This window comes from Neophocaena asiaeorientalis, unplaced genomic scaffold (assembly GCF_003031525.2).
Source record: "Neophocaena asiaeorientalis asiaeorientalis breed wild unplaced genomic scaffold, Neophocaena_asiaeorientalis_V1.1 scaffold114, whole genome shotgun sequence".
Taxonomy (NCBI): domain Eukaryota; kingdom Metazoa; phylum Chordata; class Mammalia; order Artiodactyla; family Phocoenidae; genus Neophocaena; species Neophocaena asiaeorientalis.
In genome coordinates this window covers 1,957,607-1,984,716 of record NW_020173116.1, presented here as the reverse complement: position 1 = coordinate 1,984,716, position 27,110 = coordinate 1,957,607, and the positions used below count along the sequence as shown (strand labels likewise).

General features: G+C 41.5%; 1 protein-coding gene across 1 annotated transcript in view; it reads right to left on the bottom strand.

Moving 5' to 3' along the window:
• Window positions 1-27,110, bottom strand: part of DNAH6 (dynein axonemal heavy chain 6) — a 283,212-nt gene that overhangs the window by 1,938 nt on the left and 254,164 nt on the right. Inside the window, exons 68-75 of the mRNA XM_024743950.1 lie at window positions 25,972-26,110; window positions 19,047-19,166; window positions 18,390-18,511; window positions 10,089-10,218; window positions 7,261-7,388; window positions 3,438-3,623; window positions 2,819-2,891; window positions 1,852-2,003 (exon numbers count right to left, since the gene is read on the bottom strand). Coding sequence (XP_024599718.1) covers window positions 1,852-2,003; window positions 2,819-2,891; window positions 3,438-3,623; window positions 7,261-7,388; window positions 10,089-10,218; window positions 18,390-18,511; window positions 19,047-19,166; window positions 25,972-26,110 — 1,050 coding nt within the window. The remainder of the gene's footprint in view (window positions 1-1,851; window positions 2,004-2,818; window positions 2,892-3,437; window positions 3,624-7,260; window positions 7,389-10,088; window positions 10,219-18,389; window positions 18,512-19,046; window positions 19,167-25,971; window positions 26,111-27,110) is intronic.

Here is a 27,110-nt window from a genome sequence, read left to right as displayed (position 1 = left end):
CCCCTACTTTTGCATGCAAATACTTTAGCATCAAAAAAATTTTGATGCTAAAATAAATTCCCTTAAAGACGTAAGCTCTTTCATTGTCATTTTAAGATACAGGCAATTAAGAGGCATGGGGTATTACAGCATTTCATAGAGTAATCCATGAATATGGGATCAATCTCATCTTTGTGTGTTTTTGCTAATCAGAGCAAAGACTAGATCAAGCAGATCTGAGTGGGTGGATACTGATTAAGTTACCCAGGGACAATTCCTACTAATACCATGATACTTTAAGGAAGGTTTAGTAAAAGCCACTTACCCCATCTACACTGACCAGCTAGTGAACACATTCTTGGCAAAAGCAATCTGGAGCAGATCTTTGATTTCACAGCACACATAGAAAATTACATTAATAAGGCCCACTGGGGTGGACAGGTGCTTTGAAGCAGAGGTTTCCCTGCCCCATCAATATCTCAGCACGTTGAAAGTGGGCAGCTCAGATTGGCAGTGGTGGCTCTCACCCCGGCTATATACTGGAATTGCCAGGGGAGCTTTAAAATATAATGATGACTGATATAATTGGGGTGATTTTGACATAATTGGGTGTGGACTGAGCATCAGGATGGTTTTAAAGCTCCATAGGTGATTGTAACCTGCAGTCGAGGTTGAGATATTCTAGAGTAGGGGTTCTGAAACTCAAGTGGGCTAAGAACCCACTTGTTAAAATATCGATTTCTGGGTCCCAGCCCAGTTTCTGATTCAATCTGGAATGAGTCCTTGGAATTTACATTTCTTTTTCTTTTTTAAATTGAAGTATAGTTGATTTACAAAGTTGTGTTAGTTTCAGGTATACAGCAATGATTCAGTTAACATATATATGTCTATGTGTATATATATATATATATATACACATACATATATACTTTTTCAGATTCTTTTCCCTTATAGGTTGTTACAAAATATTTAGTATAGTTCCCTGTGCTATACAGTAGGTCCTTGTTGGTTATCTATTTTATATATAGTAGTGTGTATATGTTAATCCCAACCTCCTAATTTATCCCTCCCCCCTTCCCCCTTCAGTAACCATAAGTTTGCTTTCTACATCTGTGAGTCTATTTCTGTTTTGTAAATAAGTTCATTTTTAATAAGTGCCCAGGTGATGCTGATGCTGCTGGTCTGCGGACCACATTTTGAGAACCTCTGCTCTAGAGGGAGTAAACTACGTAAGCAAAGAGTCTGAACTGCTTCCTTAGTATTGATACATTCCTGTTGGCTAAGTGATGTAGTTATAGTTACATGATATGTGAAGTTAGCATATCAATTCTGCTAGGAGGCAGCTGAGTGAACGAGGCAGATAAGTTTAGCTTATGATAACAGTTATTTATTGTGGGCTCACTATGTGCTGGTCACATGACACCTGAAGTTTCAGTTACACTGCCCTACAGCTCTGAGGTTGGTGGCATGAGCCCCATTTTGCAGATGTGAACACTGAGGTGCAGACATGTTAGTAATTGCTCTTGCAGACACAACTGGGGAGGGAGAAAGTCAGAATTGACTCAGGGCTGCCCAGTGCTGAAACTCTGGTTTTTAACCTCTTGCCATATTGCCTCGGCACGAATGAGAAAGTTACTGTAGGTATCTACAGTATTGCTGTAAAATATATTTTTACAGGTCAGACTAATTTAGGCAGTTCTCATCCGGTCACTGCTAATTGGGGAGCTTGTCTTGGGGCTGTGAGTCCCACCCTGCCCTCTCCCACTCCTGCAAATGGAAAGTGGGGGGGTAGGGCAGGGGAGATTGCCTGAGATACTGGATGACAGTGGGACAGAAGCTGCTGTGCTGTAACAACTGTCAGGGGGACAATACCTCCATGTCCATGGGCAGTTCTTGTCCAAACTGCACTGACTTGGCAGCGTCTATAACTGTGGCTTGATCCCGATAGATAGGAGTCATGTTGTACTTGAAACTCAGCTCATCTATAGGCAAATTATATTTCCGAGCATGATTTTGAAGAGTTCCTGTAAATATGAAAGCCAGAAACCTGGGTTACTGTTGCCCAAACATGGTCCCCACCCGCCTCAACCAGGATGCTCTGGCGTTAGAGAGCTTCCTCTCCATCCAGAGGACCCAACCATTAACATCTTACTCTGAATTAGTTGGGAGGGGTGGAGCAAAAGCATGTGCGAATTTTGGTCCTGGTTGGGAAGAGAGGGGAGGCCAAGCCTAAAGTGCACTGCTCTGCCAATGAGAGAGACAAGCCCGTGAGGCAGTTTCAGAGCCCAATCTCCCCACCTTTAGCATCTTGCGTAGCTTGTTTTGTATGGGCTGTCTGTAGGCTGTTTAGAAGGGACTCAGGATGAGACAGATGAAGGGCTGGGCTCATTAGCATCTAGGAGCCCAGAGACCTTGGTCTCCTCTGGGGTCCTGGGCAGAATCCCTGAGGGCCACTGGAGGGATAGTAAGAGTATTTTTTAGAGGGAAGGACGCTGCTCAGAGGTGGGGCCAGAGAAGGTGGAGAGCAGGTAGTGCCCTTGAGCATGGGTTACGTGGGGACTTGGGGTAGCTGTGTGCATTCACAGGGCAGCAGCATTTGCACTGGTAACCTGAGAGGAGTGGGCATTAGTTTGCTGGGGGAACATCTGCTATTTCTGCCATCCTTTCCCCACCCCAGCAAGCGAGGAAGAGCAGGGCCTTGTTCGGCTGCCTTATAATCAACAACCCCTTGGTTAGGCCATCAGCAGCCATGCCATTTTCAAAGTTCCTAGAAACCCGGCACAACTCATCACACATAATGATCGTTCCTATGGGATTTTTCTAGGGAAAGCACTGGTACCTGTTAGAAATCCTTGAGGAAAGAAGAAACCGGAGATCCAGAAGGACTTGGGCTGTCCTCTTTTGAGCCACAGCTGAAGGAGAAACATTACACCATAATGTACTTTTTTTTTTTTTCTGAGATAGAATTTGTCTTTTAAATCAAAGTTGTATTTTGGAGGGTGTCCAGGAGGCAGAATCTAAACTGGTCCTGAGTTATCACCAGCCCCGTTCCTACTGCCTGCCCTGTCCCCCTTCCTCACCCACCAGGCTGACCATAAACCCAGAAGCTGGTTATTACAGAAGTTCTAGAAGGGGGAGAGGGCGGCAAGGTCACACCTGACCGTTTGGACCCATGTCAGATTGGTTCTGTACCTCATGGTGAGGTCTCATGAACTAGACCTGAAACTCCAAGGATGGCCTGGAATTAAAATAGACTGTGGGGATAAGGGTCTAGGGAAAACTATACTATAATCAGCATAAGACTTTCAAACTGACGCTATTCTGGAAGTTTCTGTTTCTTTGGGTTCAGATGATCCCTCGATGGTTGTCAATATTTCAGTTAGCGAGGGCTTCCTAAGAACTTGAGGGCAAACCGTGTCATCAAATTCATCAGACCCCAAAGAAGTGAATTTTCTTACGTCCACAAATGCAGTCCTCAGAATAAGGTCTTTGACCCACGATCCTAGTGGCTTCAGGGATGGGTAGGCTGTGTTGGACCACAGAGAGGGAACCTGGTTGTTGAGGAAACTGTTATACACTTTTTCCATTTCTTCAGACATCACCACCAATCCAGCAATGGCTTTGCTGAGCATATCTAGAGAGGTCTGAAAGAATAAAAAGGGGTTGGTGCCCTTCACAGATGTAATTATCAGGTGGGAATGAAACTTGTTCATGGTAGCAGGTGTTGCCTTACGCTTAAGGACCTGCTTGCTGGGTTCCATCCTCTCTGTCAACTATGTGCTGGACCAGACGCTCCAATCTTTCATGCATTTTTTTTAACATGTGACCAGAGGGGTGTAAGACCTTGTAGTGGAGGTGATTCAGGCATAATAGCAGGATCCAGTGAAGTGAAGAAGGGAAGGTGGAGAGATGGCCCCCAAGTATGTTGAGAAAAGCCATCATCCAGCTCTCATCCAGGCCAAAGGAAGAATGGGCCTAATGATTAGTGATTTGGGAACCATGGACAGGGGGATGAGGACGTGGGAAGTACCTCTAACTCTGCCAAGGGGGAGCCTGCGGCCCCAGCAGTTATAGCAGAAAGGGGAGATTCTTAGATGAGACCAATCTTTCAGCTGATTCCAGAGAGCCTCCTTATACTGGAAACACTTTTTTTTTTTTGCAGTACGCGAGTCTCTCACTGTTGTGGCCTCTCCCCTTGCGGAGCACAGGCTCCAGACGTGCAGGCTCAGCGGCCATGGCTCACAGGCTCAGCCGCTCCGTGGCATATGGGATCTTCCCGGACCAGGGCACGAACCCGTGTCCCCTGCATCGGCAGGCGGACTCTCAACCACTGCGCCACCAGGGAAGCCCCTGGAAACACTTTCTAAAGGTATGTCCCTTATCCTCTCCTCATCTCAAAAAAAGACAGAGGCCGGCAGTAGTCCTGGGAGATGCTGGACCCACAGCAGCCATGGGAAGTACAGGGTTATATCCGCCACCTGGCTAAAGGTAAAGGCAGGCCATATAGATTTGTATGGCTCTCATGGGTTCCAGTTTTGTGACAACTACTGCCATACATGGGGAAGATATTACAGGAAGATGTTAGAGACCAAACTTACGTTGATTAAAGAACTAAGTCCTAGGACCACATGCAGATAGTTCTAGAGACGGGCGACATGTGACAAAACAGGTCTAGTCATCCTTCCATTCCTTCATGGAGTTACCCCCCTCCTCCCAACTTTTTCACAAGAGGCAGTGATAGAAGAGAGGAGTGTTAAGTAGGATCTGAGGAACCATTTGCAGCAGAGCTCAGGAAAAAGGGCCTCAGCCAGAGCCCAAACAACCCTCCATCTTAGACACCAAAAATGGAAAGAGGTAGCAGAAGACTTATCTAAGATTCATGGAGAACACTTAAGTCAGCGAGCTGCAAGGGCCAGGCTGCTAGTGCCTTCCAAAACAGCGTAGACAGAGGTCACATTGCGGCCAGTTCTCTCAGAGGAGGCAGCTAACATGTAGTCATATCCAGCGGCAAGAGCGCACGTCAGAATGTTCTCCCTTATGGCTAGCGGCCTTGTCTCTCCCAGGACTTGCCCTGTCTCACAGTTCTGTAACCGTCTGGAGGAGAGTGAGCTCACCAAGATGGCAGCCCGAGGCCCCTGAGGCTCCCGCCCTCCCCTGGCCTTTCTTATCACTACCACTGTGAGGCCTTGCTGTTTGCTGGGTGAGGTGAAAGGGAGGCTGGGACAGAGCCAGGGCAAGGCAGGACAGGGCAGGTGCCAGGATGAGGGAGACCTCTGGTGCAGGCCCAGCATACAGTGGTGGCCACCACCCCTCCCTCCAATGGGAGTGCTTGGCTATGACTCCTGATTGCCTTGCAGGCTGCTTCTCCCAGGGCTCCTCTCTCTTCTACTTGTTTTTAGGTGAGTACTGCCATTAGTGGTGGACACTATTGTTTGACCAGAAGAAGTGACCGCTTTGTCCCTGAGAGCCACATTCGTTCATTTGCATGTTCAAATATTCATGGAAGATTTAGGACGTGTCAGGCACTGGGGAAACAGAGATGACTCATATACTAGTCTCCTTCTCTTCAAGTTCATTGTCTACTGGGGGAGCCATACTCATGGAGGAGTAATTACAAAACAAGGTGGTACATTGTACACAAATACAGTGATGGACACAGACACCTCAAGTGATGGAGCCCTGAGGAGGGGTCCCTGTCATCTGGTGGTGGAGGGAAGGGCTGGTGTTCCAGGAAGACTTTATGAGGAAGTGACATTTGGACTTGTCCATCTTTAAGTGGGTGAAAGGCCGTACATGATGTGGAAGATGTCAGAGATGAGCAGCAGCCATCCCTTCTTCCTCCTCTGAACAACAGTATCCTCCTAGTTTTATCTGGGCACAGAGCAATCCAATACACATATTGGGACTACATTTCCCAGCCACCCTTGCAGCTGGGGTGTTGCCATGTGACCAAGCTTTGGCTAAAGGGATATAAGAAAAAATGATGTATGCAACTTCTGGGTTACATTTTTACGAGGAAGCTGCTCTCCCTCAGCTCTCTTTCCCCTGTCCCAGTGGCTGGCAAAAGGGGACAGTTGGAATGGCCACCTTAGTCTCAGAGATGGAAGCTACCTGTTGAGACTGGAAGAGCCAGCTCTCCAGCTGAGATCGTTGGATGAGCTCACAAAGCAAGATTAACTACCTGTCCTAGACAGAGCTTTGTCTGGGTTCTTGACTGAGAGAGCGGTGAATTTCTATCCTGTTTTGGCCACTGTATTTGGGGATCTTTATCACAGCAGCTTCATCTCTACCCTGATTCATTCAATGTAGAAGGTAATAAGCTCTGACCTGACTACCTGGCCTGCTGACACTGGTTTACCTAACCAGATGCCATAGGCCCAAGGTGATGATGTAACGTATTCAGCTGACCCAGTGGCCCCCTAACTCACAAGCCTGGGTATTGCCAGACGACCAGAAACATTTGGAGACTTTCCTTTCCTAATAGGGAAGAGACGGTCTTTAAAAGATCTACCCTAGCTGCCCTTCCCAGTCTTATCACTCAGCCTTGATTCTGTGCTAGGTATTTGGTTCCCTGCTTGGCAGTAGATCTTTTCCTGTTACTGTTCAATATTTGGTCTCTAATAGTTTCCCTTATTATATGCACAGAGACAACAGGAAGTCCTGTAGCCAGCATTACAAAGTCAGTGCCATTCAGAAAGTATTCCTGAGCATAAGGCAAAGGTCTAAATAGTTCTTCTTAAATTTTAGTTGCACTGACGTCATCTGGGGGAGTTTATTTAAAATTCATATCCCCAGGAATTCCTCAAGGAATCCTAACTCCGTAGGTCTGAAGTGGAATCAGGGAATCTACATTTGAACCTGCAGCACAGTGGATCCTAATTTAGGCGTTTTGTGGCCTCCAATTTAAGAAACTCTGGTTGTCATAGTCTTCATATAGACTATGATATTAAAAGCAAACTAGCCATCAGGAACAAGCACTGAGTCTCTCTTAACTGAGTGCTTAGGTCCCTGGTCAAATTCCTAATGAGTCAATGGTAATTCTAAGGGTGCAAGTTAGGATAATGAAGGGTTTGTAATGCCACATAGTCACTAGGCCATTATTAGAGATAGGGAACACAGACTAGAGGAGGGTGAATTCGGGTTTAGACAAGTTGGGCTTGAAGGGTTGTTAGCATATCCAGATGGAAATGTTGAAGTGATGGGAATGGAAACTTCACATTGTTATATACTCTGCACAAAGCTTTGATACCCAATAGCAAGGATGGCAGTGAGCGTGCATACATGTATTAGCCTCAGCAGATTGTTAAACCGGTCCACTTCCTGTCCAAGAACAGTGGTCAAGGAGTTAAGGCGTCCGTGAGGATCCTTGACGAAAAGGCTCTCGGAAGCGTTCTCCATCTCCAGAGTTTCTGAAACACACACGGCTGATTCATCAGATCAATTATTGTTGATTTCTCTCCTTATCACATTGCTATTGGAATGCACTTATCTTAACCTTTCTTAAAGCCAACTTCTCTTGTCCCTGGGGCCTAGGCTGAATGGGAGTCAGGCCGCTCGGACTTCAGTGGCAAGTGCTACCTGGTAGACAAGGGACATCCCTGAGACCAGAGGTACCAGGGGTCCTGAGTCATCTCCTCTGCCTTGTGTGTATGCGGCATATGTAAGCCTTGCTCTTCCCTACACACCCGTGTTGCATCTAGGAGAGGAGGGGTTGGGGGCAGGACACCCCCGGAGAGAGGAGAGAGAAAGCATTTATCCCAGGTTACTGAGTGTTGTTCAAAGGGACTGACTGGATTGTGAAATGGGTCCATGTTTCAAGCTGGATCGAAAATTGTGCTCTTCTTTTTCCCTACAATCCACCCAGTGGAAGCTCATATAAGCTCTAAAAAATGAAGGGACTGCATTTTCCTTACATAGATGAGTGAAGTGCGAGAAAACAAGTGGCTCTGAGATATGTACATCAATTTCCTCTTAACCGCTCACATTTTGGCTGCTGTAGAAAAATCACACAGCAGTGTGGGTAAGTGCAAGCTCTTGGGCCCACAGGGCTGCGGTTACATGCCTACACTCTTCTCCTTTTGTCAGTCCCCTCGGGCTATTCGGAACCTCAGTTCTCTTGTTGAGCCAATTGCACCCCTGCCCCTCAGTCTCAGCAGATGGCATGGCTTATCATTTCACAGTAAAAGTACAAACTATGAAGCGTGGAGAGAAAAACCTCCTAGGTGTCAATGGAACTCTATGAAACAAGTATACTAACTTCCCATCCATCATCCAGCCAGCCAGCCAGCCAGCCAGCCAGCCAGCCAGCCACCTTCATCCCTTTTTCCACCCAGTCCTCCATCTTATGTTTATTAAAAATGCTTCCTAAAATAACTCAGTTGCTTCAATATCAACATAACTCTCCACTCGAGAAGAGAGTCTTCTGAGGGGCTGCTTTAGGAGGAACATAACTGACTTCTGAGGTCACACACGTCCTTTCTTTTCCAGGGGCCTTAATAGTATTGGCAAGACTTAGTCTGTGTTACTGTGATGTAATAAGAAATATGTATTTTGGTCTTTGTCCCCAGCTTCTGGCCAGAGCTCCTAAAACTCTTATAATTTCCTCATTGATAAGAGTGATGGGAGCATCATTTCTATAATTGTTGGTTTCTGACCCCAACTCCTGAAATAGCTCCTGAGTGATGAAGGTGAAAGGAACATCTTTTGTTATTGATAACAAGCCCCTTTCAACCACACCTGAGTTTATGTTAATGAGATGACTCTTGGACCACCCCTAAAGATGAGGGGCTGGTTGTCAGGGGAAATAACCATGTGATTAGAGAGTTGGAACTTCTAGCTCTACTCTCTGACCTCCTGGGAGAGGGGAGGGGCTGGAGGTTAAGTTAATCACTAAAGGCCAATGATTTAATCAATCATGTCTACGTAATGAAACTTCCATAAAGACCTAACCGAAGGGGTTTGGAGAGCTTCTGGGTTGGTGAATGCATCATGTGCCAGGAGGGACTAAACCTCCTGCCCTTGGGACTCTTCTGGACCTTGCCTTATGTACTTCTTTATCTTGCTGTTTACCTTTATCCTTTAGTATGTCATATTAAGTAATCTGGTAAATGTAAATAACCACTTCCCTGAGTTCTGTGAGTTGTTCTAGAAAATTACTGAACCCCAGAAGGGGGTTGTGGGAATCCTCGATTTATGGCTGGTTGGTCAGAAGTACAGGCCACACCCTGGGGACCTGTTGGCATCTGAAGTGGGGACAGTCTTGTGGGACTGAGCCCTTAAACCGTGGGGTCTGTGCCCACTCTGGATAAAGTCATAACTGAATTGTAGGACACCCAGCTGGTGTCCAGAGAGTAACTGCTTAATGTAGGGGGGAACCCGTACACTTGATGCCAGAGTATTGTGAATAGAGACAGAAACACAGTTTACTTTTACAGTCACTAGTTTTTTTTTTATGCCTCATCTTTTTTTCCCCCTATAATGACATTTCAAACCATGAACAATACATGAAGACATCTAAATCTACAGTCACTCTAAGAAAAGTATGAAAGTGGATTTCTGTGATGATTCAGGAAGATTCCCTAACTCACCAGAAAACAAAGTGAAATAATCTAGCCACCTCTCTTGTTGGAGAAAAAAAAAAAAAAAAAAAAAAAAATGAAATGGATTCCAGAGCAGGGCTGTCCCATAGAATATTTTATGATAATGGAAATGTTCTCCATTTGCATTGTTCAGTATGGCAGCACTTAAAATGTGGCTAGTGCAACTGAGGAAATGAATTTTAAATTTAATTTAAAGTTTAAATAACCACACGTGGCTAACGGCTACTGTCTCGGACAGTACAAGTCTAGAGATGTTAGAAAACTCAGGAAAAAGTCTGGTTAAAGTTACATTAAGCTAGAAACCAACTTGTTCTTCATGCTTCTGGCAGTTAAGATGTCAAGGTGCTATAGGCTTCTCATCTATAAGTGGAGAGCTCTACATCAGAAGAGCTCTCTATGTAAAGAAAAAATCTGCATAATAAGCAGATTTGGACATCTGCCTATCACTCAGCTTTCGGAGTTTATTCCTAAAAGTCTCATTGTACGTGTATGCTAGGAATTACTTACTACCTGGAACTCTGGTCCGGACAGAAGCAACGAATTCTTGGACAATCTCATCATTGCTCTTTCCCTCTCCACCAGAAGATGACCTTGGCTGAACCTCAAGTATGGTGTTGATTAAAGTGTTGGTCTCTTTGTACTGTAATGGTGAGAAGAGACAGAACAGTGAAGAACCAAATTCTCAAAAAAATAATTTTTCACACATAGTTTATTAGAGAAATAATGGCAGTGGTCAAAACCAAGGAAATTTTATTTTATTTATTTATTTTTTGCGGTACACGGGCCTCTCACTGTTGTGGCCTCTCGCGTTGCGGATCACAGGCTCTGGATGCACAGGCTCAGCGGCCATGGCTCACGGGCCCAGCAGCTCCGTGGCATATGGGATCTTCCCGGACTGGGGCACGAACCTGTGTCCCCTGCATCGGCAGGCGGACTCTCAACCACTGCGCCACCAGGGAAGCCCAGAAATTTTATTTTTTATATTGAAGATAATAGTTGGTAAAATGTGCTCATTGGAAATGATAGTGTTTAGTTCTCGGTGTTATAGTTAAACATTTTTGGTTGAACAACAATGTGAACTTACTGAATGTCATTGAACTATATACTTAAACTGGTTAAAATGATAAATTTCATGTTACATGTGTTTTACCACAGTAAAAAATGGTTAAACAATTTTTGGCTAATTATTTAAAAGGCAGTTATGAAAGTGAGGAAGAAATAATGAGAATTCAGTTTTAGAACATACTTTTATTTAAATAACATTTTCTCAAGGGAACCCTCCTACACTGTTGGTGGGAGTGTAAGTTGGTGCAGCCACTATGGAAAACAGTGTGGAGGTTCCTCAGAAAACTGAAAAGAGAATTACCGTATGATCTAGCAAACCCACTCCTGGGCATATATCCAGACAAAACTATAATTCAAAAAGATACACGCACCCCTATGTTCATAGCAGCATTATTCACAAGAGCCAAAACATGAAAACAACCTAAATGTCCATTGACAAATGAATGGATAAAGAAGATGTGGTACATATATACAATGGAATACTACTCAGCCATAAAAAAGAATGAAATAATGCCATTTGCAGCAACATGGATGCAACTAGAGATTATCATACTAAGTAAGTCAGAAGGAGAAAGACAAATACCACATGATATCACTTATATGTGGAATCTAAAATATGGCACAAATGAAACTATCTACAAAACACAGAGACTCACAAACATAGAGAGCAGAGGGGGAGGGGGGTGGGGGAGGGAAGGACTGGGAGTTTGGGATTAGCAGATGTAAACTATTATATATAGGATGGATAAACATTGGATAAACAATGGATGGATAAACAAGGTCCTACTGTATAGCTCAGGGAACTAGATTCAATATCCTGTGATAAACTATAATGGAAAAGAATATAAAAAAAAGAATGTCTCTATGTGTATAACTGAGTCACTTTGCTGTACAGCAGAGATATGCACAACATTGTAGATTAGCTATACTTCAATAAAAAAAATAACATTTTCTCAATTAGAAAAGTATTATGGGGAATTCCCTGGTGGTCCAGTGGTTAGGACTCCATGCTTTCACTGCCGAGGGCGTGGGTTCAATCCCTGGTTGGGGAACTAAGATCCTGCATGCCATGGGGTGCAGCCAAAAAAAAAAAAAAAATAGAGTGGTAGAATTTAGAAAAGTATTATAGCTTATTGTTGAAAATTTAGAAAACACAGAAAAGTATAAAGAAAAATTATTCATGATCTTGCTTTTCAGAGATATTTATAACTTTAGTTTACCTCCCCCACCCCCTGGACATTTGCTGTATATATGTGCATATAGTTTTAAATATTGAGCCCATACAATTTATGTAGTATTTATTCTTTTTCAATTTCTTGAACATTTTCTCACATCACTGAAAACTCTTCATGAGTCCTGTTTTCAGTGACTGGTCCTTGCTGGTTTGAATGCACTATAATTAATATAGTTGTTTATTTACTTTTTGGATAGTTCTATCTTCCAGATTTTCTTTTAGAACTGTGCATAGAATATCTATATATGAATTTCATCCGCTATCATTTACATTCTTTACATGATATATTACCAAAGGCATATTTTTAAACTGTGTATCACTACATTGATTTCTAACAACACGGTATCAACTTACATCCCCAACAATAGTGTATCAGAGGACCTGTCTTTCTGTCTTTGTAAGAATTGCTATCATTGCTTAAAAAATCCTTTCCAATTTGATGGGCAAAATAGTTTTTCATTGGTTTGCACTTCTTTGAGGATTCGTAGAGTTAAACATTTAAAATATAAGTTCATTGGCTATCTGTATTGTCTTTATAAATTATTTATATATTTTGTACATTTTGAGTTTTAGTGTTTATTACTATTGATTTATAGGAGATAATTCTATACTAAAGATAATTAACGATTTTCTATTTTTTTTCTTGCTGTAAAATACACATAATATAAAATTTGCTGTCTGCACTATTTCTAACTGTACAGTTCAGTGGTATTAAATACACTAATAATGTTGTCACCACCATTCATCTCCATAACTCTTTTCATCTTGGAAAACTGAAACTCTGTACCCATTAAACAATAACTCCTCATTTCCTTTCTCGCCAGCCTCTAGCAACCACCATCCTACTTTCTGTCTCCAAAATTTTGTCTACTCTAAATACCTCATATAAATGTAATTATGCAGTAGTTTTCTTTATTTGACTGGCCTCTTTCACTCAGTGTCATGTCCTTAAGGTTCATCCATGCTGTGCAGAATTTCCTTCCTTTTGAAGGCTAATAATATTCCATTGTATGTATACACCATTTTTTTCCTATCCATTCATCCACTGATGGACACTTGGGTTGCTTCCATGTTTTAGCTATTGTGAATAATGCTGCTATGAACATGGGTGCACAGATATCTTTTTTTTGTCCCTGATTTCAATTCTTTTGTGTATATACCCAGAAGTGGAATTGCTGGATTATATGGTAAATCTGATTTTTTTTTTAAGGAACTGCCATACTGTTTTTCACAGAGGCTGTACCATTTTACATTTCTCTTTGGAGGAATGTCTATTCAAGTCCTTTGACCATTTTTGAATTGCGTTGTTTGTTTTTTTGTTGTTGGGTTTTAGGAGTTCCCTATATACTCTGGATATTAATCCCTTATCAAATATATAATTTATGAATATTTTCTCCCATTCTGTGGGTTGCCTTTCTCTCTGTTGAATTAAAATGAAAAAATTAAAATAAAATAAACTTTCATGAAGTCCAATTTGTCTGTTTTTTTGTTTGTTATTTCTGCCTTTGGTGTCATATCCAAGAAATCATTGCTAAATCCAATGTCATGAAGCTTTTTGTCCTATGTTTTCTTCTAAGAATTTTATATTTTTAGTTCTTTTTTTAAAAACGTCTTTATTGGAGTATAATTGCTTTACAATGTTGTGTTATTTTCTGCTGTATAACAAAGTGAATCAGCTATACATATACATATATCCTCATATCTCCTCCCTCTTGCGTCTCCCTCCCATCCTCTCTATCCCACCCCTCTAGGTGGACATGAACACTGAGTTGATCTCCCTGTACTATGTGGCTGCTTCCCACTAGCTATCTATTTTACATTTGGTAGTGTATATATGTCTATGCCACTCTCTCACTTCGTCCCAGCTTACCCTTCCCCCTCCCCATGTCCTCAAGTCCATTCTCTACATCTGCATCTTTATTCCTGTCCTGCCCCTAGGTTCATCAGAACCTCTTGTTTTTAGATTCCATATATATGTGTTAACATACAGTATTTGTTTTTCTCTTTCTGACTTACTTTACTCTGTATGACAGTCTCTAAGTCCATCCACTTCACTACAAATAACTCAATTTCATTTCTTTTTATGGCTGAGTAATACATGTGCCACACCTTCTTTATCCATTCATCTGTCGATGGACACTTAGGTTGCTTCCATGTTCTGGCTGTTGTAAATAGAGCTGCAATGTACATTGGGGTACATGACTTTTTTTGAATTATGGTTTTCTCAGGGTATATGCCCAGTAGTGGGATGCTGGGTCGTATGGTAGTTCTATTTTTGGTTTGTTAAGGAACCTCCATACTGTTCACCATAGTGGCTGTATCAATTTACATTCCCACCAATAGTGCAAGAGGGTTTCCTTTTCTCCACACCCTCTCCAGCATTTATTGTTTGTAGATTTTTTTTTTTTTAGCGGTACACGGGCCTATCACTGTTGTGGCCTCTCCCGCTGCCTAGCACAGGCTCCGGACGCGCAGGCTCAGCGGCCATGGCTCACGGGCCCAGCCGCTCCACAGCATGTGGGATCTTCCCAGACCGGGGCACGAACCTGTGTCCCCTGCATCGGCAGGGGGACTCTCAACCACTGCTCCACCAGGGAAGCCTTGTTTCTAGATTTTTTGATGATGGCCATTCTGACTGGTGTGAGGTGATACCTCATTGTAGTTTCGATTTGCATTTCTCTAATGATTAATGATGTTGAGCATTCTTTCATGTGTTTGTTGGCAATCTGTATATCTTCTTTGGAGAAATGTCTGTTTAGGTCTTCTGCCCATTTTTGGATGGGGTCGTTTGTTTTTTTGATATTGAGCTGCTTGTATATTTTGGAGGTTAATCCTTTGTCAGTTGCTTCATTTGCACATATTTTATCCCATTCTGAGGGTTGTCTTTTCGTCTTGTTTATGGTTTCCTTTGCTGTGCAAAAGCTTTTAAGTTTCATTAGATCCCATTTGTTTATTTTTGTTTTTATTTCCATTTCTCTAGGAGGTGGGTCAAAAAGGATCTTGCTGTGATGTATGTCATAGAGTGTTCTGCCTTTCCTCTAAGAGTTTTATAGTGTCTGGCCTTACATTTAGGTCTTTAAGCCATTTTGAGTTTATTTTTGTGTATGGTGTTAGGTAAGGGTCCAACTTCATTCTTTTGCATGTGGATGTCCAGTTTGCCAAGTACTGTTTGTGGAAAAGACTGTCCTTTCCCCATTGAATGGTCTTGACACCCTTGTCAAAAATCATTTGACCATATATGTGAGGGTTTCTTTCTGGGCTTTCTATTTTACTTCATCGGTCTATATGTCTGTCTTTATGCAGTACAAGTGTTTTGATTACGTTAGCTTTATTGATTTCAAATTTTATCCCATCGTAGTTGGAGAAGATAATTTGTATGATATTTATCTTTTTAAAACTATTGATACTTAATTTGTGGTCTAACATATGGTTTATTCTGGAAAGTGTCCCATGTGTGGACAGTTAACTTTTTCTGTTTTTTTTTTTGTTGTTGTTTCAAAGATGTTTTGCTTTGTCATTTAATTTTCTTATACCTTTTGGATATACTCACATGTTCTGGCTCTTTCTAATGTGATTTATTTTTCAATTGCTTTTTATGCTTAGAAATTCCTTTTCCAAGGTCAATTAAATATTCTCAATTGTTCTAGTTTTTTTTTTTTAATTCAGAAACATGGTATCTTCTTATGTATATTTCTTGGAACCTCTTAGAGGTTTTCTTTATACCAGTCACAACACTCGTTTCCACTTACCTGAGAAAAGGGTTCAGAACCTGGGATTACAGATCTTGGTTGTAAAAGTTATATTTTACATAATAGATCTTCTTTCAAACATGACTTTTGACACATTCATTAGGTCCTAAACACACATGCGACATTATCTACTTAATGTTATGGTTAAGCAGTTTGGTTTCCTTGCTCAGTGCCAGTTGTTTAATATTATGACTTTTCCATTTTAGTTCTTGACTTCTTGGTTAGACAAAAGTCTTGAAACATTTAGCGCAGCCAGGCTCAATTCTCTTTACTAGTCTCTGGTACGCATCTATGTAAGTATAGTTTGCTGGTCTGAAGAAGGAATCATTTGTATCTTTTGCATTAAGTCTCTGTTGATGGCAAGAGGCAGAATTGTCTAACTTAAACCAGCTAAAGCAAAGAGAAGGGGTATCTTGGCACATATAGCTGGGAAGAAGAGGACACAAGTCATGTGGGTTTCAGGCATGGATGGATCTAGCACTCTCTCTCTTGTGTATATTTGGTTGTTTCTCTCATTCTTTCCTATGGCAGATAACCTTCTTCCATTTGGTAGGAAGAAGGGGTAGGGGGGTCAGGGATGAGAGCACAGAACGCTGCAGGTATGCAGCATCATAGGTAGTGATTCCAGAGGAAAGGCATTTTCCTCCCTCCTCCATCCTAGGATCTATATATCCTATAACGGAATCTCATGCACCTAGTGTGGGCCATGTCCCTGCTCCTTGGACCAATTCCAGGGGCTGGGTGGTGTTGTGCTGCCTTTGGCCAGGCCTGAGTTACATGCCCACCTCTGTGAAGGTGGAGAGTGGTTGGAAGTTTTACCAGAATCTAATGGAATGAGGAAGGGGAAATTTTCCCAAAGGAAAGAGGTGGGAGTAGGGGATGTACTGTACCAGAGAAACGAAGGAAGGGGGGCTGGGAAGAAAAACATAACTTGGGGCTCACTACATGCCTACTGTCTCGTTCTCAGTCATTCTGAACCAATGGAAACACAAAAAACTACATTCCCAGGTATATACTGCCAAGAGTGTTACCCCACCCAAAAGTCCTGTGCTTCTCACAGGATGCAGTGAGCCTACCATTTCCACATTCCTCTCTCCCTTCTCTCACCTCCGCACCCACCCACTCCAGAACAAACAGATGATTGAATATTAACACGAGGTTTGGCCACCTGTTTTTCCTCCTGAAAGTGGAATCAGGAAAAATAAGATATTCCAACTCTTCACTGAATGGCAAAGCAATTTTTAGGGCAGAGAACATGACATAGGTCATGTCATGTTCTCTGAGAACATGATCATTGAGAATTTCCACTGTCGTTTTGCATGGATTCTTTGATAACTAGGCAGACCTTACCCTCTAATTTGTCTCTAACTTGTAGGGGCCAAATTTAAGTTGAAAAGAAAGGTGATTCCCTTCAGCTTCGTGAGGCCAACCTAGTCTCCAACCTTTAGAGTATTCCAGGGCTCCAGGGACATACCTCTTTTTGTGGCTTTGGTTCACCTAAAGATGCCAGACTATGACAGATAATAAAACTGGAAGGGTATGTAATGGCCCGGTCATGGCGGAGCCTTGATTGCCATGCTGAGGAGCTCGGACTACCCTTAGGTAATGCTGTGGCATCAGAGGGTCTTGGGGGAGTAAAATTGTCCAGTTTGCTCTTTGGACCTACTGCTGTGGTCTGGTACTGTCACCTTGATGAATTGTACTTTTATTTTTTTATTTAATTTAATTTTTAAATTATTTTTAAAAATTGAGATATAGTTGATGTACAATATTACATAAGTTACAGGTGTAAAACAGAGCGATTCACAATTTTTAAAGTTATACTCCATTTACAGTTATTATAAAACGTTGGCTATATTCCCTGTTGTACAATATATCCTTGTAGCTTATTTATTTTATATGTAGTAGCTTATACCTCTTAATTCCCTACCCCTCTTTTGCCCCTCCCCCCTTCCCTCTCTCCACTGGTAACCACTAGTTGATTCTCTATATCTGTGAGTCCGCTCCTGTTATATTTTTTGTTATATTCACCAGTTTGTTGTATTCTCTATTTTTAATTTTTTATTATTTTGGCCATGCCGTGTGGCTTGTGGGATCTTATTTCCCTGACCAGGGATTGAACCCAGGCCCTTGGCAGTGAAAGTACAGAGTCCTAACCACTGGACTGCTGGGGAATTCCTGTTGTATTTTTTAGATTCCACATATAAGTGATGTCATACAGTATTTATCTTTCTCTGTCTGACTTATTTCACTTAGCATAATGCTCTCTAAGTCCATCCATGTTGTTGCAATGGCAAATTTGATAAACTGTGCTTTTAAAGAACAGTGTTTTGATTTCTCTGCCTTGGACATTTGCTATTGTACTTTTATAACCTACTCATCTTGGGGGGGGGTCCATAAATCTTTGTGAAATATGTTACAAGTATGCCCAGCATGGAGGGAGAAGTGCAAAAGAAAAAGGACGGTCTGGATTATCATCCAAATCCCCATGTTGCAGGAGACTAGCAGGTAGATTATGGACTAAGCAGAGGCTGGAAGCTGAGGGGGTGGCTGGTGACAAGAAGATGAATGAGGATCTTAGGATTCTGTGAAGGATCCAGAGGGAGCACCCTAAATTGGAACCAGATGTTGAAGTCGAGGTGAAACATTTTTTATTTGTTTATTTAAGAAGATTATAATTTACAGAGCCAGTGAGGTGATTATTGATGTTTCAGGTTTATATACACAATATGAATATGTCTTTTAAGTTGAAAGGCCACATACCTGGAAAACTAGGTTGGCATTTTCATGCATTCCAAATATTTCTGGGTCATCTATCAAAGGCAGGTTGTCAATGTAGTCTTTAAACTCTTGTAGGCTGTCAGCCAAGGGTGCAAAATAGATACCTGTTATTGAAAACACAGAAGGCAATATGTCTCAAATAGACGAGCTTTGAGTACTGCCAGGTTTGGTGCTTCTATGTCTGTTCAGATGGTGGCTGTAATCAGCTGCCTCACAGAGAAACAGGGATGGTTTTTCCTCGCCTTCATCCCTGTGTCTAGTTTCTTTACCTTTTCTTGAGGCCTTTACATCTAATCAGTGTCCTAACCTTTCAGGGTGTTAACCTGCAGAACATTTCAAGGTTCTGAGAACCCAGGGATGTGCTACTGAGAGGTGTGTTCCGAATTTATGGAACTTTGAAAACACACAGAATACCACCCCCTTTAGAGCAGAAATAATTCAAAATGGTTATCGTACAATAGATATCTTTGTACTCTTACAACCAAAGCCGTTTTGAAGGTGGTCAAGCATGAGGATGGGAGGGTGTGGGGTCTGGGTTGTGAGGACTGGACACAGACAGCTCCTGGATGGAAAACTGAGAGATGCTGTCAACGACTTCTTGGAAAAAGTTGTTTTCCATGATATTGAAAAGTCACTCACCTGATTCAGAATATTTATAATCCTCTTGTAATGTTTCAGGAGAAAAAAATCTTTTCAAAACAGTACGAAGGCATCTTTGATCCCAGGTATCTGTAACTCTACCACCATATGTAATTTCACCTGAAAAGAAGTTTGCATTTAAAAACATTGTTTGCTTTTAATTGATATGCATACCCACATTCTAATAGGTTTATTTATTCACACATTTATTTGGTATTGAAAGTGGAAATAGCACATTGAGTTTCTTCTATTACCCCACCCCCAAAGGTAATAAAAGTCAACTTCTAAAAAGCAGAAAAAAATCTAGTATATGTTCTCTCCCCTAATTATTTTGCTTTTCCCAAATAACTGATACTAAAGCCAGTGAGATCTGTTTACATATTTCTTTCTTCTTCCTGTTTTTTTTCTTCAAAAATATTGATTTTGGGTGTTATCCCATCATTGACTGTAGTATTCTAAAACAGACATACTTTCCATGAACCACTGCTTCTTTTGGGGGCCGATGAGCTAAATGAAACCAAAACATTTACAGCAAGCCATTCAAACTCTATACATACCTTATAAATCATTGATATTAAGCCAAGGAAGAAAGATAGATCCATAGTGAAGGAGACAACTTGCCTCACAGAAATTATGTTATGGGGAATTACAATTTATTGGTATCCCATCTCTTTCCACAGAGAAATTATGCTCCATCGCCATCCCCAAGTTACAAGTAGGAAAGATATCTATTCTACATTGGAATGATTGTACTGCTGGATGATATAATTCCTTGGAAAAATTCCAGACCCATTGCTACAATTCATTATTCACCCCTGTAGTTTTCTGAAAAGGATTTTACTTATGATATTGATATTGCCAACTTCTGAATCCTTTAAATGTTCATCATTTCTCATCTCCATCTCTTTCGTTATGTCAAGAAGATTTTTTAAAAAATTCTTTTTCAAGCTGAGATGGTTGGTTGAGAGTAAGTTATTTGTGTTTGGAATCTCAGTACTTTATTTCTTCCAGGATAGTAGCGTCCTGGCTTGCACCTATCTTCCCTCTCCTGTTGAGGCACTTCTGGTCAGTCTTACTGGCTCAGCCACTTAGAGTGAGGACGTTGGGGAGTAAGTGCCAGAGCTGATGATCAAGTAACTGACTCCCTGTATTAGCAATTCTAAGAGGGAAGAAAGAGATGCTGCTGTACTTTCCTGAGAATACTCTTCAGTCACTCTCTGGGAAATCTTGCAACACAAAGTTGGGTTAAATCTTTGTGGTGGGTCCATCTAGCTTCAGACCAACTTGGATCTTGAGGGCTAGATGGGAATATAAAGGTCAAGTTTCTTCAATTGCATCACGTTGTCTGTGAGAGGAGGGTGGCCGGGAAAACGCAGACTCCAATAATTAGTCACTGGTGAGAGGAAAAAGTTGCCCTGAAGTGCATTATTCTAAAAAAAATTTCGGGGACTTCCCTGGCGGTCCAGTGGTTAAGACTTCATGCTTCTACTGTAGAGGGCCCGGGTTTGATCCCTGGTTGGGAAACTAAGATCCCACATGCCGTGCGGCAGGGCCAAAAAATATTTTTTTAAACAAAAATATTTATATTTTGAGAAGTAGCACAGAAATATTCACCTTAAAAACCATCAGACTTTGTGATTCTGCGTCCAGATTTAGTGTTATGTTTTTCTTGGAGCAAAGTGAGTAAACCAGGAACTCGAATAATTTGATTCAGGGTAGACGACTCACTTTTAGGCTTACTTTTAGGAAGGAGTCTTCTGGGTTTAGAAGACAGATGTTGGGAGGGGGCGTCTACCATTCACGTCCACCACCTGTCCTGGCCCAGGCATCACAGTTCCTGAGGGTCTTGTTGCAAATCCTGATGTGGTGTCTTCCCCTTCTCTTCCATTCTTATGCCTGTGGGCTGGCTCAGGGATGGCCTGACACAAACTGGATAGGCCTTAGGTTTAGCTCTGTCTTTGCCCACTTTGAGCTCAAAGCTGTCTCTTGGACTTAGGCATCACTGTAGCTTACTCTATAAAATTTTAAGGACCGTCCCCCACCCCCCTCCAACCCCAAATACATTCCCATATTTAAAGCCTCCTTAATCTTTCTCTGTTTATTCTCTCCTGTCTAGTCTCCCCCTGGGTGTTGCTGTATCCCCTTGTTCAGTTCTTCACCTTGCTTTTGTTATAGCTTTATAAGTGGTTGCACCTGTTCCCAGCCTAAAAGACTATAATTGCCAACCATTGCTTATAAGGTAGAGCCCAAATTTATTAACAACACACACAGGCTTTCAAGATGTGCCCGCAGATCACATTTTTTTTAGTTTTGTTGAAGATAAAGCTTTCCTCCATATACATCTCCTCTTTATACTCTGCTCTGGCACTCATAAACTACTCACAGTGTCTACAGGCATGCCACATCCCGACACTGCTGGGCTTTACCATCACTGTTCTCTCTGCCAGTGTGCTCTCCTGCCTCTTCTCTCCTGCTGAGCCCAACCCACCATTCAGTGCCCCACTCAACCATTGCCCCCTTGGTGGAGCTTTCCCAGATTCCTCCAGGTAGCATTATTTGCTCCTTCTGAATTCCCACAGCATTGTCCATACACTTCTATTTGGGTAGTTGTCATACCATATTATAATTTATTTATTATCTCCATCCCATGAGTTTTTGGTAGGCAGGGACTACATCATCTTTGTATTTCCAGCATTTAGCATAGTGGTACTAACCTGGATTTTCTGGATTAATCCATAAATGACTGCCTAAAATCCCACCACAAGCAAATATCATTGCCTGGATAAAGCATTGCCTTTTTTTCTCCTATTGTTTTTTCTTTGAAACATTTTTGATGAGCTACACCTTGAAAATTATGTCACTTAAAATTTACATGTATAACTAAATAGTTTTTGGTAAATTTGAAAAGTTGTGTAACCATCACCATGATCTAATTTTAGAACATTTCTGTCATCCCCCCAAATAAATCTTGCGCCCATTAGTAGTCGCTGTCCATTTCTTATCCCCGGCCCCATGCAATCACTATCTTACTTTCTGTCTGTATATTTGCTTTTTCTGGAAACTTCACATAAATGGAATATACAACATGTGATATTTTGTGTCTGGCTTCTTTTACTTAGCATAAAGTTTTTGAGGTTTATCCAAGTTGGAGCATGTGTCAGTACTTTATTTCTTTTTTATGGTGGAGTAATATTACATTTGTAATATTGTATGGATATACCTCACTTTATCCATTCATCGGCTGATAGACATTCATGTTGTTTCCACTTTTGGGGATTATGAATAATGCTGTTATGAACATTTCTGTACAAGTTTTGGTGTGGACATGAGTTTTTATTTTCCCTGGTATATAACTAGGCGTGGAATGGAATTTCTAGGTCATATGGTAAACCTATTAAAACATTTTCAAAAGCAGCAGCAACATATTACATTGTCACCAGCTATGTATGAGGGTTCCACTTTCTCCACATCCTTGCTAACACTTGTTACTGTCTTTTTTTTATTATAGTCATCTTAATGGGTGTAAAGCGGTATCTCATTATGGCTTTAATTTTCATTTTCCTAATGACTAAGTGAGCTTATTAGGCATTTGTGTGTCTTTTTTTGCGAAATGTACATTGAAATCTTTTGCCCATTTAGAAATTGGATTATTTTTCTTACTGTTGTTGGAGTTCTTTATATACTTTGTATACAGGTGCCTTATCAGATATATGATTGCAAATATTCTCTCTCAGTCTGTGGTTTCCTTTTTCACTTTCTTGATGGTGTTTGCTGAAGTGTAAAAGTTTTACATGCTGAAGAAGTTGAATTTATTATTTTTCTTTTATTGCTAGTGTTTTTTGTGTCATATCTAAGAAGCCATTATTAACCCAAAGTCATGAAGGTTTACTTATATGCTTTCTCCTAAGAGTTTTATAGTTTTAGCTCTTATATTTATATATATCACTCATTTTGAATTGTTTTTTTTTTTTTTTTTTTTTTTTTGTGGTACGCGGGCCTCTCACTGCTGTGGCCTCTCCCGCTGTGGAGCACAGGCTCCGGACGTGCAGGCCCAGCGGCCATGGCCCACGGGCCCAGCCGCTCCGCAGCATGTGGAATCCTCCCGGACTGGGGCACGAACCCACGTCCCCTGCATCGGCAGGCGGACTCTCAACCACTGCGCCACCAGGGAAGTCCTGAATTAAGTTTTTGTATGGTGTGAGGATCCAAGTTCATTCTTTCGCAGATGGATATCCAATTGTCCCAGCATCATTTATTGAAAAGACTCTCCTTCCCCCATTGAATTGTCCTGGCTCCTTTGTTAAAAATAACTTGACCAGGGACTTCCCTGGTGGTGCAGTGGTTAAAAATCCGCCTACCAATGCAGGGGACACAGGTTCGAGCCCTGGCCCGGGAAAATCCCACATGCCTTGGAGCAACTAAGCCCGTGCGCCACAACTACTGAGCCTGCGCTCTAGAGCCCGCGAGCCACAACTACTGAGCCCATGTGCCACAACTACTGAAGCCTGCATGCCTAGAGCCCATGCTCCACAACAAGAGAAGCCACCACAATGAGAAACCCGTGCACCGCAACAATGTGTAGGCCACGCTTGCCACAACTAGAGAAAGCATGCGTGCAGCAAGAGACCCAACACAGACAAAAATAAATACATAAATAAATTATTAAAAAAATAAATTAACCATAAATATAAGGGTTTATTTCTGGATTCTCAATTCTGTTCCATTGATTATATGTCTATCCTTATGCCAGTACCATATTGTTTTTTTTAAAAAATTGAATTTAGTTGATTTACAATATTGTGTTAGTTTCAGGTGTACAGCAGTGATTCGTTTACACATATATGTTTATATATCTTTTTCGGATTCTTTTCCTTTATAGTTTATTACAAGATATTGAATATAGTTCCCTGTACTATACAGTAAGTCCTTGTTGTCTCACACTGTCTTGATTATTGTAGCTTTGTATAACTTTTGAAATTGGGAAATGTAACTCTTCTGACTTCATTCTTTTTTTTCAGGATTGTTTTTGCTTTTTGGAGCCCTTTGCATTTCCATCCAAATGTAATCAGCTTGCCAATTTCAGCAACAGTGTCAGCTGAGATTTTGATAGGGATTGTGTTAAATCTATAGATTGGTGTGGGGATTATTGCCACTTTCACAATATTGTGTCTCTCAATCCACGAGCATGTCATGTCTCTTCATTTATTTAGATTAATTTTCTTTGGCAGTGCTTTGAAGGTTTCAGTGCACAAATCTGCACTTCTTTTTGTAAATTTATTCTTAAGTAGTTTATTCTTTTTGATGTTATCATGAATAGAATTAAAAGTATTTTCTAATTGTTCATTGCCAGTGTATAGAAATGCGGTTGATTTTTGTATATTGACTTTTTATCCTACAACCTTGCCAAACTCATTTGTTACTTCCAGTTTGTGTGTGTGTGTGTGTGTGTGTGTGCGTGTGTGTGAATTCCTTAGGATTTTCTGCATGCAAGATCTTGTCATCTGCAAATAAAGATAGGTTTACTTCTTCCATGCTAATCTGGATGTCTTTGATTTCTTTTCCTTGTCTAATTTCCCTGGCTGGAAACTTCAGCACAACACTGAATAGTAGTGATGAGAGCAGATACATCTTTGTCTCATTCCTTTCTATCCTTTTCAAAACACAGTTACAAAAAAAAAAAAACAAAAAAACACAGTTACAGGCTTCCCTGGTGGCGCAGTGGTTGAGAGTCCGCCTGCCGATGCAGGGGACATGGGTTCGTGCCCTGGTCCGGGAAGATCCCACATGCCGCGGAGCAGCTGGGCCCATGAGCCATGGCCGCTGGGCCTGTGCTCCGCGACGGGAGAGGCCACAACAGTGAGAGGCCCGCGTACCGCAAAAAAAAAACAACCCCAAAACAAAAAAAACAAAACACAGTTACTTCCACAGCAGTAGAAATTGAGGTAACCAGAAAGATCAAGTGTCCTAGGAGAGAAGGAAGGGAGAGAAAAGCTAGGAAGCAGAAAATTCAGGGTACATAGAGGGTGCCAGAGAAGAATTCTGCCTAACTCACTGTTATGTTAAGCAACGTTGGCCACACAGGAGTGGCTGAGAGCAGGAGTACAAGGTAGCTTCCCAGGTTCCATGCCTACTTCTCTTGGTCCACCCTGGGGATGGGTCCTCATCCATTTCCATACTGTTTCGCTGCCCTTCACTCAAACATGTTCCAAGGTGTTACGTGCTGTTCAGGGCTCTAGATCAGCTGATACCTCTCTGCTGTTCCCCATTTCCCTTGCTCACCAATGAAAACCATCCATTCCCATTCTGCTCTCTCCCTCCCTCACCTCCCAGTGGGAATCTGTTCTTCATTATTTGGGTCTACATGGTCTAAACTGTATCTGATTTTGGCAGTAAGATCTCATTTGGCCACAATTCATATTTGTTAAAAATTGTAATTCCTGAAATAGTTTTTCCTTTTTCATAAGTACACCTAACTCAACAGGTCTCGACTAGTCAATCATGTTTCGATTCTTTGAATTTAAGAGCACAGACTCTGGAGGCTGGACTGCCTGCCTTTAAATCTTGGCTTCACCCTTGTTCTTCAGGTTCCTCGTGTGTAAAATAGGGATATAATAGTTTTCACCTTATAGGGTTGTTGTGAGGATTAAATCTGCTAATTCATGGGACATGCTTAAAACATGCTTAGCATGTAGCAAGAGCTATCTAAGTTTTTGCTATTATTATTTGGGAAAACATTCATCCCATTTCCTATGTGTAAATATTCTTATGATATTCTTATCATGGTCTTATCTTCTCAAAGGCAGTATCAGAAGTCATCACCACCGTCACCAAAGGCTTGGGAGGACATCATTTTGGTATAAGCCAGGTGGGCATAAACCAACAAATGTGTGGTGCACAGCTGGACATCAGATGTGGGCATACTGACCAGTGATGTAAATCAATGCATCCCAGGGAATCTTTCCTTCTTGACAGTAAAGGTTGAGGTTCAGTAAAGCACATTCTCTGTCACTGTCGTTAAATTCATAGCAGATATTCCAACCAAGAGGGCCGAACTTTTTTCTCTCCTAGAATAGAAAATGAAAATGGTCTTAAAGTTTGATAAAATTAATTGTGTAAAATACTGAAAACTAAAAGGTTTCTGTTGAAGTTGAGCATCCTCATTGTGCAAAATCGGTTAAAATCATGACATTCAACTTGAGCCAGGCTTTCAGTTTGGCTGTCACCAAACAGGGCAGGCACCTCTTCCTCCAACACTGGCCTTTTGCCAATTTCCCAAAAGAAAATTTGATATTATGAGAAATGTGAAAATGTGATAGACTTGTCAAAAGAACATTTGTTCTTCATGGTAAAATAAAATATTTCTCCATCAAAATAGGGAAAACTATCCCACCTAGAGTCTTTTGGCATAAAAATACTGACACTAATCACCCATCTGGTGGAGAGAGCTGCCCCCAACTCTTCTAAGAAATCTGTCTATCACCCAGGCTTTTCAGTCATGCGTGATGTGCTGCTTACATGCTGACTTCTCTATAGTGGCCTTTTTGTTTTTTTAAACTGATACCCAGAATTTCAGTTCTTGTTTCATAACTCCCCATAGTGAAATCTTTCCCTTTCTTTGTTATCTCCCTATCTCACCGAATTTCTTAATTCTAAACTACTGATTGTATCAGAGGATTGGTCCCACGTTCCCTCCTCTTTTCTTAAATTTATTTAAAATTTTTTAAAATTATTTTTAAAATTTATTTATTTATTTTTGGCTGCATTGGGTCATCGTTGCTGTGCGTGGGCTTTCTCTAGTTGCTGTGAGTGGTGGCTACTCTTGGTTGCAGTGCGGGGGTTCTCACTTTGGTGGCTTCTCTTGTTGTGGAGCACGGGTTCTAGGTGTGTGGGCTTCAGTAGTTGTGGCACGTGGGCTCAGTAGTTGTGGCTCATGGGCTCTAGAGCGCAGGCTCAGTAGTTGTGGTGCACGGGCTTAGTTGCTCCACAGCATATGGGATCTTCCTGGACCAGAGCTCAAAAACTGTGTCCCCTGCATTGGTAGGCGGATTCTTAATCACTGTGCCA